Genomic DNA, 17,435 nt, shown 5'->3' with positions numbered 1-17,435 from the left:
TACACTAATATCTTGCCTATTTATTCCCTACTCTCTATCTTGAATGGCAAAACATATTTGTTCTTCAATAGTACTTAGTAATGGTGTTGATAGGACAGCACTAACTACAGTAACTGCTATGCGTCAACCATCTACCTTGGGGCTGCCATCCCAGAGGATTCTGCAGATAGAGTCTCCCACAGTTATGGTCCCACACCTGAGCAGCGTCATGATTTTTGTTTTGCACTGGTGTGAGACTTAAACTGGAGTGGACAGAGTTGGCAGCAGGCTGACATCTTTTCTCCTGGCATAATGTGCGTGGTGAGCTGAACCTTTTTTTTTTTTTTTTCATCTATCACACACAGCCTCCGCTACTCACGGTGAGCCAGGAGTTCATCAGGTCATTAAACCACAGGACTTTTACAACAACGGTTTCGATAGTGGGATCAATGCTGTAGCTATTTCTAGGAAAAACACACTTCTTTTAAAAGTGTAGTTTATGTGTGTAAATCAATTACCTTAAGAATATTAATATGAAGGGCAGTGCAAAGTGTTTTAGGATTCTTAGATTTTGTTCAGTTAAAACGAGGCTACAGGGCTTCTAAAAGTAATTTTCACTTCTATTGGAGGCGTGCGGTTGAGCAACATTTGCATTCCATAATCCATCCTACTCTAAAAACCCCCGGGTTCAATGCTCTCCGGGACATCACTTCCTTCCCACCTACACATACAGAGACTATAGTATGCACCAGGGTCATGTTAAGCGAGTTAAATATGGACAGGGTTTTTCAGAGTAGGAGGGAGGTCATGATACTCTAACAAGATGCTGAAGAGAATGGGCAGTTTTTATCATCAATGACTAGGGAGCAGGTTCCCACACACAGACAGAGTAAGAAAAAACACAAGCAAATGAAATTTGACAGTAACTCTCATGTCTTTATACACATATTCCAGGCACTCTAACATCTCTATATTGTAGTGTGTTCATAAATACTGCAGATTCAGTCAGACATCCCCAGAAATCTCTCATTTTTGGATCAGTGTGAAAGCTTCCACAAAGCACATGTTACTAATTAAAAGAGTCTGAGTTGTTAGTCCTTCCGTGACCTCCTCACTGTGTAATTTGTGGTGCAACAGTTTAAAATTTTTGTTTGTTTTACAAAATATTCATTTCTGGCAATTGATTCTTGTATTACGTGAGACAGATGGACACACTGCGGGAGGGACGTTCAGGATGCGGTTCCATGAATAATTCCATGAATAATACAACAGGTTGAACGGTGTTCAAAGATGAGGCTTGGGGTAAACAGATCAATACCTGATTAAACAGCTCAAGATGCTGAATTCTCTACTGGGTTTCACTGTAGAGGAAACCATCGACCAGCACCAGAACTCTTCACCTCCTGGGTAGTAAACGCACAATTTGCAGCTGGGAAATGACCAATTATGCAGTCCCACATGTCTAAAACATGGAATAGGTTATGCCTTGACTTGTTTGATCGGCCTGTCTGACTTATTAGTTGGGCCTGAAATAAATAAAGGGAGAGGTTAGCATTTAACTGACTGTTTTTCAACAGTCTCATAGATTTAATATCAGTGTCAGTAATTACAGCAAGGGACTGTTACAGCTGTTACTGTGATGTTTAATGTTACTATGAAGATCGAAAACCAATTAAAATTAACTAGTCTCACACTCCAGGCACACAATGAAATGTGTCACATAAATAAGGAAAAATTATTATTTAGTGTTGCATTGAGTATTTCTATGTGCTTTAAACCAGTTCTGTTCAGATGCTTTGAGTCACGGATGATACATTTTGCTGGACATTCTCGTCGACCTCGATTCTACAGAGCACTCGACAGATGCTGTGTACGGGGAACAAACATGTATTTTCGTACACACCAGGTGCTGGTTGTCAGTATACATAATTAGATTCAAACTGGCTTATAGCACAGCATGACAGCAGCGAGTCTGGCATTGCAGAGCCACTGTGTTCTAAACAGAAATATTAACAAATGACAGTTAGCAGTGTTTTATTTTTTGAAACCGTCTTACCCCCCAGCAGTTTGGACTGACAGTTGACGAACTCTGGTTTTCGTGCTGAGCTGTAGCGCTGGCAGGTGTGGTGGAGGATCTGGATGAACATGCACTTCTCTCCTGCTGAACCGGCAACCCACTGGTCAAAAGCATTTTCGAACATCAGGTCAAACTCTGGACAGTCCTTGGAGGGAGTAGCAGTAAAGGCAAGACATGAGTGAGAGGTGAGTGAGTGTAGTCAGGGAAAAGTATCAGCAATACTCATGTAAACCCCCAAACTGCCAAAAGGACCACTGAGTAGGATTTAGGGCAATCTAGAGGTGTAGTTGCGAGCCAGCGTTCAGTCTGTTTATTCTAGACTACTGTAGACACACAGCTCTCGTAGATATACAAGGCTCATTCTAAGGTAACAAAAATATAACAAAAACATAGTTTATATTTAATTTCTGCTATATTTTGTATATACAGCCCCTAAATATTACACACTGGACCTTCAATTAAATATACAACAGTGGTTTAAGGGACTAGAAATGACGTACTTTGTTGGGGTCAATGCCGTTGACTTGCCGTAGCTGGTCGATTGTCCACTGTGACCTTTTTATGAAGGCAGAGGATCCTTGGAACTGCTTCACCTTAGTGACTGATACAAAGGACGGTTTCTTATTCGTCACTGTGGAAACAAAAACAATAACACAAATTATTAACGCAAGCATACAATTCCAGAGTATGAGATTTCTGTTTAACTTCTAGCCTGTATTGTTTATGATGTATCGAGAAAGTTTGGATTAGGATAGATGGACAGTTCAGGTCACAAGATAAGAAATATTGGAGTCAAGCAGAGGTTCGGACTTCCTTTTGTAGGCGGCAGAAACAAAGGGATCCATTAACAATAGAGATTTCACTTTTGGAGCCAACAGCAACAGAGACCATGATAGAATTTCCTATAAAAAGAGCCTAACCATGAACAGACGAACTCTGTAATTTAAACATAGATTTGGCTTTCATATGTCCCCTGTCAAACTGTACACAGTAATCTTATGTGCAGTACACTGTGCAATGAGTTTCTGTTGTTTTCCAGCTCCATAAGGAACAGTCGTCCACATTACTAGTTTGAAAAACATAAATACTGGATATATTGTTCCTGTCAAAGTCTAAATTGACGAGTATTTTTTACACTGTTCTGGACACAACTCATTTCTGTTGACAAAAGTGATGCATTTCTTACACCGCACGGCTGACTAAATCTCTGTTGGTAACAAATTACACTACATTCAAGCGTGGCGGTATTACCTTTTTAAAAATAAACATAACACAATCCAACAATGGCGTTACACTGTGTTTCCATTACATTCATTAGACTACTGTGGAGCGTTCGTTGGGGCAATAAAAATCATACTTAGTTGGCTGCATATTCTTTAAGGCATTTGCTCTGTACTTTGGTATAACAAGAATGTTCTACAGTGCTAGTAATAAAGGAACTAACAAAGAGGTGCCAAAACTTCACTCTGATTTTTTTTTTAACCTCCTGTCCAATGATATCACTATCATCATGTCCTCAGCTCGACCCCGTTCATCAGCATTTCACTTCTTCCACCACATGTTTACAGATCAGACTGCTGGACTTTGTACTTCAACATGCTCCCTGTGTTGCTTTTTTAACCTTCGGGTCAGAGAATCTCTGCTTCCGCTCTTCCACATTTGCCATTGTGTCATCTCTCAAAGAGGAAAGCGTTCAGGTCACTTTCACTGCTGTTGCTACTCACTCCACTTCTCATCCCTCCGAAAACCCTCCCATAGCATCCCTGCTGGTTACCATGCTTCACTTTGCCTTTCGTTCAGGTTTATTTTGTGACCGCACCTTTCTCTGGAAATGGAAAACAGAGGTAGTGCTGAATGTTACATCAGGTGATACCTTCAGTGAGCAAACTCCCCTGAGAGAGGGGATGTTTGGATATGTTTTGTGTATCCATTTAGACAGCTGTAGTTAATACTTGGGGTGCCGGCCGGAGATTGCAGTGTGGAACAGACAGATGGAGGCAGACAGATACAATACAGGCAGACTGCCTGTCATCTCTTTCTAGTCTTTTTAACAGCCACAACCATAACAAACAGATGAGGTGATTGATCAGATCTGTCTTGGGTCACACAGAATGCTAATAGAAGCTCCAGAAGGCAGAAGATTTCATAAAAGAAGGATGATAGCTTGATGTAACGAACCTGTGTGTTCAAAGGTAGGAGTCTAGAAACTCGGGTTATCCAATTCCCAGCAAGAGTAATTTGTCTCTGAGCTTCTGGCAGATGATCAACTATAGCACCGGACCACTAGTTTCCTTGAACTGATAAAGCAGAAATGGGTTTTTTATTGCTTTCACTTGGTAAGTGGAGGACTGGTAGCTGAGAGATAAAAGACAGTTGGAGTTCAACTAGAAACCACCTTTCTCTCTGAGAGGGTCTCTAAGAGAGACTCGCCTCCATCATATCCTACCAAAACTTTAAATAACAGGGCAAGGACACATGGTGATTAAATTGTTAGATCAATCTGATGAAATTGAAAGGAATTGAAATTGCCTAGTCCTGCGAGCCCAATGTTATGTCTACAAATAGCTTTTTTTTGTCTGAAAAACAGTCTAAAACCTAAAGGATATTCAGTTTACACTGATAAACAGAGGAAAAACAGGATATCCTTTGATTGGAGTAGCTTCAAACAGTACATGTTTGGCATTTTTGTATAAATTATTAATCTACTAATTGTGTCTTGCATAAAATGTGAATATACCAAGCTGTATACGAGCACAAACTATGTTTGCTTATCAAAAAATGTAATGAAATCAGTCATAGTAGGGGAGCGCAACACGCTGAAAATACAGTAACAGTAGTTACAATATACTCACAGCCACTCATGTCATGTCCCAATGGTTGTAAATGTTTGTGCCTACAGCATACTGTGTATCTAAAAAAAACCATTCATGATTATGAATAAGTGCGACCCTGGAGACTGAGAGGTTTTGACTGGCACATTCCTCCATTAGCATATTCACATGTGATATCACAAGCTTTGTGGTGAGGCTGCTTTCAAAACAATCACACTGACTCCAGGATTAGGACAACAGTCGCATAAGCAAGTGCATGCTAAATGATGATCCGTTGCTCACACATGACATTATGCTGAGATCCAACTTGTGAAATGCATCAGTCGATATGTGAAAGAGACATGCTGTCTTGAAGCCATGGAGTGAAAATTGTCAACACATCAAGACCAAGGTCTTAATCAAACTGCCAGACACCTTCAAGCCTCTCCAATCAATTTCATATTCAGCTCTTGACTCCCACCTTGTCTGAGTTGCTCCCCTGCATATTAAACAATTACTGGAAGTTAAAAAGGAGCTGGCTTTATTGAAACAGCAATCAAGGAGAGGACTGTGAGAAAATGTACTCACAAGTAAAATTATGACAGAGGCAAGCCGAGATACAACAAGTGATGACAGAACCATGGAGGGGAGTAAGTCATTTGTTTCACATCATTAGGCATGTTGACATTATACCTCATTTTATCAACACTTGATATCCAGTGCCCCAGCAAGCTTATCAACAAGATTGTATTTTGTAATAGTAGTTTGACTACTATTATATTAGACTACACCCTGACCACCACTCCTCCATGTCTAATTTTAAATAAATACAACCAGTTAGTGTGTGTGTAGATTGAGCTTCACAAGCTTGAACCGTGCTACAGCCTGAAGACACAGAGACACATTTTCCCTTTCTGCACATGAACTGAAGTGGATCAAATGTGAAACTAATGTGACACGCTTCCCTGACCTGCTCCACTCAAAGCAAACATAATAATCACAATCACACCCTGAACACAATGTTGCAACATAATAAACTTTATGAGAATGGGTAAACACCACATGGCTACATAATATAATGTATCAAGAAACAAGGAAAGGACCACGACCACTGAGGGGCTGCCAAAGCCATTGTTTCCATGCGGGCTGTCAGAGGAAGGCCATGCTGGGGTTCCTGCCCTGCTCTTTTCTCATGCTCTGATGGTGACATGCTCTCACTTCCTCCAGTGGATCGGTCCCTTGTTGTGCTTGGCTGTGCGCGAATGCCGCGGCCTGAAGGGAAGCTCTTACTGTACCGTTTGCAGGCTGCGGACATCACAAAGGAAACGTTCTCAGGATCGTTTTTCCCTCAAGGAAATATTATCATAGCTGCGGTTGTTTAGAGAGAAATGTGAGCACTAGGAAAGGTTGTAGCGAAAGCGGTAACAATATAAATGATCACGTGAGAAGTGTGCAGGTTGTCCGTTATGAATGCATACAAGCATTTATAGAAAGGTTGAATACGGCACTTTGAAAACAAATATCCAGTGCAAGTAATGCCATAGGCCAGCACTACGAAATTCATGTAGAAATATTTAAAACTTCGGCCACCCGCATGGGTAAAATATTAAATAACTTTCTTTCCCTTATATAATACAACTTAATCTTCATGTCAAAAATGATACTCACGACTCAAGCCAGAAATGTGATAAGCATCAGCATTTTGGGCCAACAGAGAGTAGATATGAAAATCCCAAACCACAGAATAACAAAAGATCAACAAATCAGATATGGAAGATAATGAGTGACTGTACAGAGAGGAACAGTGTTGCCTTTGGAAGAACTGCTGGTTCAGAGATTCACCTACCAAGAAGAGGTGAGATAACTCATTCCAGACTCTAACATAACTTTTTTTTCCCCCCTCAACATCCCAAAACACAATTTAAACCCTCTCAAAGTAAATGTGGGCTGTAAACTTTGTTTTACGCACACTGTATGTGTGTGTGTGTGTGTGTGTGTGTGCGTGACAGAGACAGAAAGAGACAGAGAGAGTTTGTCCCCATCTCTTCCGCTGTAAGTTTTTTCCCTAGTGTAGCCACCGGTGACACCAGAATCCATAAAAACCCACCACCACCACTTCGAGACGGCATAACTGCCTGACAGCCACGACAGGTACACTGCTTTCAGATGTCACTGTCGTACTTCATCCTATCGCTATGTGCACGCATCTTAGTGTGTGTCGGTGTGTGTGTGAGACAGCAATGTCAAAGTTGTATTATTTTTAGGCTGGGTCTACCTACAAATGTCCCAAAATATAATACTATATTATATATTTTTTAATCGTGCCTGATCGATTTGCTTTCGGCCCCGCGACATCCTTAAATTGGAGCCCAGTAAACTCCTAAGAAAGAAGAATGTTTTCTTTACATAAATTTCAGTTTCATTCTTGTGCACCAAAGAATATTTAGTAAATTATCTGACTTCACAGGTTTAGAATGGCAAATACGCAAGTATGTTTTTAATCATTTGACTACCATCTGTTCTACTTCAAAGAACCATTTCACAGCCTCGATCTCAACCAGGTGTGCTAAGGATCTCTTGACAAATCAGACCCTCTTCAGTTTGCAGTCAAGCGGCTCTGTACTCTGACATTAAGTAGACACGGTTACCATGGCAATCTCATTTGCATGGCACAAAAGACACCTGAGAAGCCGGGACTGGCACCTGGCCAGGTTCATACAGGGACAGCAAGCTAGGACAGTACATATGCAATTTTGACTCTAGGCTGGATCAGAGTTAAGAGAAATTTAAAGTCATCATTAACACAGTGGGAAAAGGTAACGGACAAAGTGCTGGTCTACTAAGTACTGTGCTGTTTGTTTGGCTTGGCTGACGACCAGAAATGACCTAAGGGGGATGGATTATGTATGTATGGACAAACTAAAGTGATGAATCACTCAGTCTCATGCAACAAATGATGATTCTAGCAGCCACAGGATGAAAGTTTACTGTCACTATTAACATTCAAAGAGATGAGCAAGAAAGTATGTCAGTATCTTACATTCAACATTTGGAAGTCAGCCTCTGGTGTGTCTTTAGCTGAATTCGAAATAATAATAATAAAAAAGATACATAGGCACAGTGTATATTTGGGCAGGTTGAGATGAATTCACATCATTTAGGAAAAGATCCAGTCTCTTGAGGTAAGAACAACCTGAAATGATAGCCTGCTATATTTATGGATGAGAGAACAATTTCGCAAGGACACTATCCTGCAAGGTAAACATTCAAACGGTTTGCCTCACAGGTTACATTTTGCGGCTTGTTATTAAAGCTGTCGTCTGAGGGCACGTCTAACACTTTTCTCTGTCTGGGTCTATGATTACAGGTCTATTTTAAAGCTGCCCCCACTCTGCTTGAGCTGGAACACACTGTTATCTACAGAAAGAAGCTGTCACTGGAATGAACCACGGCACTGGCTAGACTAGCAACAACACCCCGGAACAAAAGCCTCTACAGTCTATTCATGGCTTCGAAAACACAGACACTGCTGTACACAAGGCCTCCTCAGACGGGATGGTGCCCATGCAGCGCCAAGGCACCAATAGTAAAAGGGAGTACATATACCATGGCGGATTATAGCTAGAGAATAGAGATCAGCTTCGTTCAACTCTTGGCAGGGACAAGTTACTCACACAGCAGACAGAGACACCATTAGCTTAACATGACAACACGGAAACAATGGAGCAGAGCACAGTTGCACAACAATGAGACTTTTATTAAAGACTTTAACAAAGAAGTTCTATTAAATCAGAATTATCATAAAACTTGTTTGTTGCATGATTTTATCAACTTTTTAAAAATTAATTTCATCAAAAACATTCACCCTGAATATCTTTATTCCATGAAAGGATTTTCAATCAGCGTGCAGCAGACAATAACTATCTGACTTTTACTTTAATCAAAACCAAGTTGCAGCGATCCTTCAAATGGCAAGAGAAAAAATAAATAAATCTATTTTACGACACAACCGAGCAAGACGTTACAAGGAAAAGTTTCTCATGCAAATTCTCTGTATGTTATCCCCCCTTTGATTTTTTTTTATTTTTTATTACGTGACAATTAAGCCCTAAAAACAATCATGCACCACTGTTAATAGCTGTAAACCTTCACAGTAGGAACATGAATGGGGCACTGCTAATGGCGGTTAAAGTGTCTACACCACCAGGAGGCTAAGAATTATTGTTGAAAAACTCCATTAAATGAAACGAAAATTTGCATGCTTGAATTTTAAATAATGCAGCCATGACTGACGCAGCGCTGATAAAACCTCATGTTCAGAGCCACATGTTCAGAATAAAAAATAGTCTTATGTCTTTGAGGATCTTTTGAAAGTCAAGTGATTGCTTTCATCCGAGCTCCTTTAAAAACAGTAAGAAATGAAAACCCAAATGAGCTTTTTAAAACATAGCTGCCTTTTGCCTTCAGTCACATCTGTTATTCATCCAATTATAACACTCACCCAAGGACAACACATTAAAAAGGATTCTGGAGGCTTGACAAATCATGTGCGTCAGCCATTCAAAATGAAAACTCTCATTTGAGGCACCAGAGCTTCTTAAAGTTCAGTTGATATCAAAGCAACCCAAAAATGATTTAAAAGTATATGTCTGAACCGCATGTTTATATGCATATAAAGTCTGCAGATATTTATATGGATGCAGAATCTGTGAGCAAAGAACCATCATTTTGGCATCGCAAACATCATGGTTTCTTGCTTGTAGTCTGAGTAGTACTGATCAATAAATGTGTCTCATCATTCTCACGTATTAAGTTGTTAATCAGACTGCAGAGTAAGGTCTTGGCCCGGATACCCATTATCCGTTTTCCAGATATCCACTGGCTACACTGAATATCGGCTGTCGTCTCCAGAGCTGACGTGTTCCTAGGCTGATATGAATGTAACATCTCTTCTGGCTTTAATCATAAACTTCAATCTTAGCTACTGAACTGTAACATGGTAAGACAGCAGCACGTTTGGTTATGGGGTGATGAGGTGCCCCCGTTGACAGCCCATGATACAGTGTGACATTTTTCCCTTGATGTCCGAGGCGTGGAGTGCAGGCTTGAGGAGTTGATTAATGAAGTGACGTGAAGGGTAAAGTTATCAGAGTAAAATAATCAGAGAAGCAGTGAATGAGGAGAAGATGAGAAAAGGGGAAAAAAAAAAACTGAGCACAGAGGTCAGGTGGGTGATGAGGTTAAACAGGAACAGAAGCCATTGAAAACAATAGGGGAAAGAATGAAGAGCATTTGTTGAAACAGTTGGCTCACTGGAGGCTTGAACCTCCCCGGTAGATGTCAACACAAATGCCTAATGACAAACTCGCAGTTTGTTAACTTAGCAATCATCAGGACTGAAACAATTTCAAGTGCACACAAACACAAGACATTTTTGTCTTGAGGCAAGTGATAAATGACTTCACACCTACAGAGTACTAATCACAATGACGGACCCTATAAAGAGAAATCAAGAAAAGGCATCATCATCATCAAATACAGAGCCAAAAAAAAAAAAACAATCACTCTTTCCGCCGAGGGAGGTCATTGTGTTTCTCTTTCTCATCTTGCTTCCTGCTCCTGTGCACATCCACAGAGAAAACACACAGTCTCTTGTGAGGCCTGTATTCCACATTAGGACCCACTGAGCTCGTCCATCAATGAGTGCTCCATGGACCACTTAATAACCCAGCAATTCAAGGCCAGGCCCCAGCCCGCATAGTAGACATTCCTCCAGAGCCAAGACCCATGGATACGAGGAAATATTTAATTACACTGGGGCACTGACCTGAGGCTTCTCCCCTACTGTGATGCTATGGGACGAACTTAAACACCCATTAGCCAATCACTGGCTTCCTATTGGCCATATAAAACCTGATGCTCAAAGCTAAACACAAAAATATGTTTTTATAAATATTTGCTTATAGAATAGCATTTCTAAATTTCTATATTCAACTTAATTGAAAGAAAATGTAAGAGATGAATAAGAGGGAAGTGAATACAGCTATGTCAGATACAGATTACATGTGGATTAAGGAGAGAATGAGGGATAAAAACATAAAAATCAAGGGAGGGGGTGTCAATTCTTGACATTTTACAGTACAATTTCTCAGCTTGGTTTGGAAAGAGATAAAACACAAACCCTATTATAAAGTGCCAAAACTCTGCCGAGTGTTAACACAAGAAGACCTCATCATAACCTAATCTGGTTATCATCATGCAATACCATGTGTCGGTATTGCAAACAGTCAAAACAAAGCGCATTCCTTAACACTTACTTCTTCGAGATGACCTAAACTCATGTGCCTGGAGCAGAAAACCAAAAACAACCTCTGTGTCAAACCCAGGTCGCGTAGTGTGAGAAAGAACCAGTTACTGACAACCTGTCTGAGAGTCCAAGATTGACAGCGATTTTAAACAATTCAGTCAAATCTGTTGCTCATTACAGAAGCATACTGTCTTACCATGATTTTAAACATCTCATTAGGAAATATTTCAAAATTGCTTGGCCATTCTTCTTTTTAAACTAAATCCAAATTGCTGTAATTTTATCCCCCAAACTATCCTCCATCATTTATGGTCACTTTGGAGTATTTATCGCTTGTCTGGGTGGTCTGGCTTTTGGTTAGCCATCTAGGAATTTAAACCTATGATTCTACTACTCTACTCATTTATGTATTATCCCAAAATGGGAAATTGTTCACAGCTATTACAAAAACGTCTGGTGGACTTGGATTCAATACCTGTGAGTCATTCCACTTAAGTCTACCTTAAGCCCAAAAAAAGTGAAATCAAATGAGGAATCAAAGCATTGCAGTTCAGGCTTGTTTCCAGATCTCATTTCCTGGCCCATCTGTTCCCTTTTAGACGAGGTTTAGTGAAGCACCGGCTGCATCTAATATGGAGGGGGAGACACTAGATAATATTGCACAACTTAATGCACATATACACACAATACATATTGCTTATAGAGTTTAAGAAAGTCTTAAGAGGTTTCATGGTCGTGGTTCTGATAGGTCAGTTCAGAGAAAACATGTTTTTCCACCAGCAGAGACAAAGACATTTTCTGAATAGCAAAGAAAATGATTGCACCATGTAGTACTACACTGCAGGGCACTTTGTTCTTTCAGCTTTGATACAGTGTCTACTTTTCATAAGAGCCGTGCTAAAAAAAGCATTGGCATTTGTTTGTTGTCTCCATTTCAACATACGTGCTGCAGCATCTTATTATGTATTTGTGAAGACACAGTTAGATCTTAGAGTTAGGAGTGTGTGCTACTGCTCAAGTGTGTTAACATATGTCGAGGATTGGGCGAGGGTCACATTCACAATTCCTACCACGTACTCTATTCAGAAAGGATTAGCGGTCCATATGAAATGTTTTCCCAGGATTACAGAGTGAGGTCAATATTTCATGTGCAGTAAATACAAGTTCACACGATAAAATCTATATGTAATCTTTTGAGTTCTTGTAAATATTTTGCCATGGTTAGGTTAGGACCCTTGCTCCATGAGCAGAAAGGATGAATGTGATAACTTAAATGCTTAGAAACAGACCTCCAACTCATCCTCTGTGGTTAAAGCTCACACAGACTGAAAGTTCTACATGCTTCGAGCATGTGGATTCACACAGCAGCAGAAACTGTTGGAACCTTTGACTTATGCAAAGTTTTAGGGCACATGATCGATGTGGCAAAGGGACGGATGGTAAAGACATCCATCAGTCTTCCCAACCGGTGACAGGCACCCATGAGGACAACAACGCATCTGTTGTGCAAGCTCCTCCTTTCGGAAATCTAGACCGGAGTATAATCAAGGTCATGAAAATAGTCAGACTGAGCAACAAATGACATTTCTAAAAGCATCCTGTTACAAAGAACAGAAGGCTTTATTATGTATGCTCATTAATCAACAACAATAAAGCCCAGGAGAGGTTATAATAGCACTTTTTAATTCCAGGAACCTGGATTATTTTCTCTATACAAACTGTGGCAATATCATTATGATTATGGCTATAACAGAGGATGTCACTTTAGGCCACTGCTGGATAGATTTTCCCCTCATAGAAGCCCCACATTTAAATTCCACATTCACCAAGATAATAGATGACATAACCTGATCTCAAAAATGATGCAATGGTGACAGATGTGTGCAATTTAAGGGTTTGTAAGACAAATAGGTTCTGTATTAAATTGGAAATTGATGATTATAAGGGAGAGTTCCTGTCAATGATTTGTTCAGTAGTAAAATAGTGGAAGATTATCACATGACATGAGGATCACTAACTTCACAATGTTATAAACAATCGACTGCAACAGGACGCCTATTTCTTTTTGCCTTTACTCTTGTTTTAAATCCATTAGTCCTCTTGTCTGGAACATTCGGTCAAAGCAGGAGTGGAGAGGCAGATCAATAATTCAGTACTTATTTCAAAGGGGTCATAGGAAAGAACGAAGACAGGGTGCTTTAGCAATAAATAAAAAAAAAACATACAATTGTACATTAAGAACACATTTGTGCAGTGATATATTAAACAAGAGATCAGTGTGACACACGGCTCTGTAACACAACCTGGATCTGCCACATGAAGTTTATGATCAGTGTCATAGCAGACGTGTCTAAAGAAGAAAATACAGTCTAGGGCGTGCATCTACGACCGAGCACTACAGTAAATCTAAAAAGGCAGACACCTGGGTAACTGGGTCTTGTTTGGTTTCACTTTAACTGTACATTGATTAATGCATGATGGGATCATGTGTAATATAGTGAGCTATGGTTTTGACTATTAAAAAGTATGCTTAAAGCAATGACCCTGAAGGAGTGAAATATTGGAAAATGCTAACCAATGTCAATGATAACCCTGAAAACCGGATCAATACTTTCAAGTATCCAATTAGGCCTGCTGGCTCACTCACTGAATATTTATGTTGCTGTCCAGTTACACCCTTCATTTAGGAGCACATGTGGGTGATTTACAAAATTTATAATTGTTCTTCAAGAACTTTTTGCCGAGATGACTAAGAAAAAGAATCATGTATTCTTGCTGATGCCAGCTCTAAGTCAAAACAAATGGATATGATACAGAAATCTGATATAAACCAACAACTACGCCCTGACAAACACTACATACTACACGTAAGTCACACTACAAGCCTTTTATTTTTTAAATGAAAACACTTGGCTGTTATATGCCGTGGAGAAGGCTAATATTAATGTCAATTCCACATATCTATGGGTTTACCAGGTTGGCTAAGCTTAGCTTAAAGGCTAGAAACTGCCAGAAGTGTTTAAGAAATTGTTTTCCAGCAAATCCAAAACTGTCATATTTACACTTTTTATCTTATTTACGTAGCGCGTATTAAGAAAAAGAGAAATTGTTGTTTTAAGAGCAGTGAGCTCAGCCAAAAACATTGCAGCCCAGGTTATTCTTGGTTGCACAGGTGGGTAATTATGCATATAACAAACTATAACATGATTCGTACTGTATATATGGCTGTTTTGGATTTGCTGGAGGGAAGCTGTTCAATCCTGCTCACATGTTTATGCTTCGCAAGGCTAAACACATCTTAGACCAATCTCTGTGTGGCATGCACAGAAAATGAAACTGACTTTGATCCTTCCGTCTGACAGAATTTGAGGCCAAAACAAGTAAACATCCCCAAAATTCTGACTTCTCCTTTAATGTGCCACGTACCTTGAGCCTAAGCCCATCTCTGATGGATCTGAAAGGCTGTAATGACTGTATGACACTGTGGAGAAAAGACAGCAACGGTGTCTCCTGGGGACTGTTCACACACAGACACATACAAACACACAACCACTCACACAAACACACTCACTGAAGGGCACAGATTGCTACTCTGCCAGGAAGGATCACAAACATGCAGGAAAAGTTTCATTTGTTCCCTTAGTCAGTGCGTTTCCATCTGGTCTTCCCGTGAATGATGTTCCATATAGCAGGAAAACAGCTGGGGTTATGAGAATGATATCAAGAATGATGTTATTCTTCCTTTCCACGGTTAAGTTCAACAGGAAGAAAAATGACAACCACGTTGTAAAACTCCATTTCAAACTTTTAAACTAAAAATAAAAAGGTTTCTTTCTTCTGACATCATCTTTAAATTACTCTTAAATAAAAGAAAGACATAACATTTTCCTCTGAGTGTGTATATGTATGTGCATGGCATCCCACTAGTACACAGTGTGTACCAATACAAGACTGTCAGGGAGCCTGCAGGGATGCTAAGCCATGCCCTTAATGTGAAATACCAGAGCAGAGCCCACCCAGTGCCTGACAGAGGAAGTCTCAACAGTACACACAGCTGCCTGGAGAGAGTGAGATGCCAATGTGCCAGTCCACATCCCGTCTAACCTTTAAATCCGGATGAACATTAAACTTCAAGTTGCCTGGCTGCATGTTGTTGGCCTGAACACCTGCTATGAAAAAGTTATATGTAGAGATATGATCTTTATTTGTATTACTGTTACAGCTGTTCTATAAAGTACACCTTTTATAAAACAGTATCAGCAACAGTTTGTCAAGATTAAGGCTTTACTGCACTGGACACTGTATGTCTTATAGCATGCAGCATCAGCCTGTTTGGTCTTTATATGTTGTATGTAGCATTGCATAGTCCAAACAGAAAAGATTCTGCTGTTGGTATTCAGTAATTAAAACTCACACAGTCCCAATTGTAGAACCTAAGGCGCCAACAAATTAATAGGCTGGAAGAGAGTGAAAACTTGTGAGTGTTCAACTATGTAATGATGAACAAACTTGGAGATCTCCTGTTAAAAAAATGTAATAAATGGATGGATTTCATTTTCCTTTGCATTTCATGCCAGATATTCTGCACGAGGCTCTGAACCTCGCTGATCTTTCCTCAGCTGCTGTGATCAAATTTAAATAACATTTTGAAAAACATTTTGCCCAGCTGTTACTCATTACACGTTGTTGCAGGGCGCCGCTTTCTGCTAAATTCATGCGTCTCAGAGTTTCAGGATTCTGTCATGCATTTTCAGATCAGGCAGGAGCATTGCAGGTCCTGACAATTCTCCAACCTTTTAGGCTCATAATCTTTTGGCTTATAAAAAATGCATTGTCACCTTGCTCAACACAAGGTTGTTTTTCTTACTTTGTGGCATTTTGAAGATAAATAGTTTTCACCCAGACAGCAACAAGAGGCTCCGACCTATAATGGATGTGCGCCACACACAGTTGCACCCCGAGCTTTGTGGTGTGAGGGGACAGGCAGAATGAGATAAAAGTTCGCTTTGCGCTTAGAGTGATTTAAAGGCATCCCAACATTCATTAAGGTGGTGATTCAACCAGCAAGGGTAAACAAAACATGCAATACAAATGTGCATAAATTCCAATAGTATGCTTAATTGAAAAGTAGATTTGTGTGCGTTTATAGCAAGAATACCAGTAAGGAAGAAACAGTTCCCCCAACTACATTACGATATGCAAATGGTTAGTCTACATTATTCTGATGAGGCTTTTTCATCGTCACTTTTTCTTTCACATAACTGAACACATTGCTTAACAATAATTGGATGAAAATGACAACCCCACTTGGATGTGCTCGCTTAGCCCGGTATCTGTCAGGTAGATTTGTTATAAAGGACTAGAATATTTGGTTATTGTAACAGTCATCAGGTGGCCAGAAACATAACTTCATCTCAGTATTGTAGCCATACCTGCTTGATAACAACTGAAGTATCTCAGGGTCTTTCTGTTGGTCAAAAATCACTTAATGAGACTTTACATAGGAGTTCATTTTCACATAGTTCGGTCTCTTTTGATCCTCGTTTGGACGACAGCGGATCTCATAGTATCGCACATATCTTGGCTCCGGGCTCTGTGATTGAATTTCTCAGTGGCAGCCTTGAGAAAGGTGTGAGGTGGTGGGTGGGGAGCATATGGTGTTTTTGTGTGTCCTGGTGAGGTTCACACCAGGCAGAAACTTCCCCACGGGCAATGTTGTAGATACAAAGAAGGACTCCAGCTGCTCCTCTGGGTGACCTTCATTACCACAATTAGCATGCATGCCACTCAGAGGCACAATGGGGTGAACGGTGCACTATATGCATGGGCAGAGAGGAGATTGGTGAGTGAGGAAAAACTAAAGAATGTTTAAATAATGGGTTTATACAAAGTGAATGAAACTAATGAAAATATGTTTTTATGTATACTAGGTGGGATCTGTCAATGCCAAATTAGCTAATACTATATCGTACTGTACTTTCTTTAGACAAATGAGACCATGGTTGAGCATAAATCAATACACAGGATAGATTGTACTGCTATGCCTTGAGTGATCAGCATTTAATACAATAATGAGCTACCATGCAGATGAAAAACTAGAAAACATTAAGCTTCACTGTCATTTATCTGCAACATGACAGCCACATATATATTTCTGAGTCTTTGGGGTTATGAAATGGGCACATCCCTCACCAGTGTTTTGTTACACAAGACCCATGGCACCCCAAGAAGGCTAAATTGCAGAACTGTGTTGTTTTTTTAA

General features: G+C 40.0%; 1 protein-coding gene across 7 annotated transcripts in view; it reads right to left on the bottom strand.

Annotated features, from left to right (window-relative positions):
- Positions 1-17,435, bottom strand: part of stxbp6 (syntaxin binding protein 6 (amisyn)) — a 147,988-nt gene that overhangs the window by 100,886 nt on the left and 29,667 nt on the right. For all 7 annotated transcript variants that reach the window (XM_027274561.1, XM_027274558.1, XM_027274557.1 and 4 more), the window contains exons 3-4: positions 2,557-2,687; positions 2,036-2,201 (exon numbers count right to left, since the gene is read on the bottom strand). In XM_027274561.1, the coding sequence (XP_027130362.1) occupies positions 2,036-2,201; positions 2,557-2,687 (297 nt within the window). The remainder of the gene's footprint in view (positions 1-2,035; positions 2,202-2,556; positions 2,688-17,435) is intronic.

Source organism: Larimichthys crocea, chromosome XXIV (assembly GCF_000972845.2).
Source record: "Larimichthys crocea isolate SSNF chromosome XXIV, L_crocea_2.0, whole genome shotgun sequence".
In the NCBI taxonomy this organism is placed as follows: Eukaryota; Metazoa; Chordata; class Actinopteri; family Sciaenidae; genus Larimichthys; species Larimichthys crocea.
This window is presented reverse-complemented; position numbering and strand designations above follow the sequence as displayed.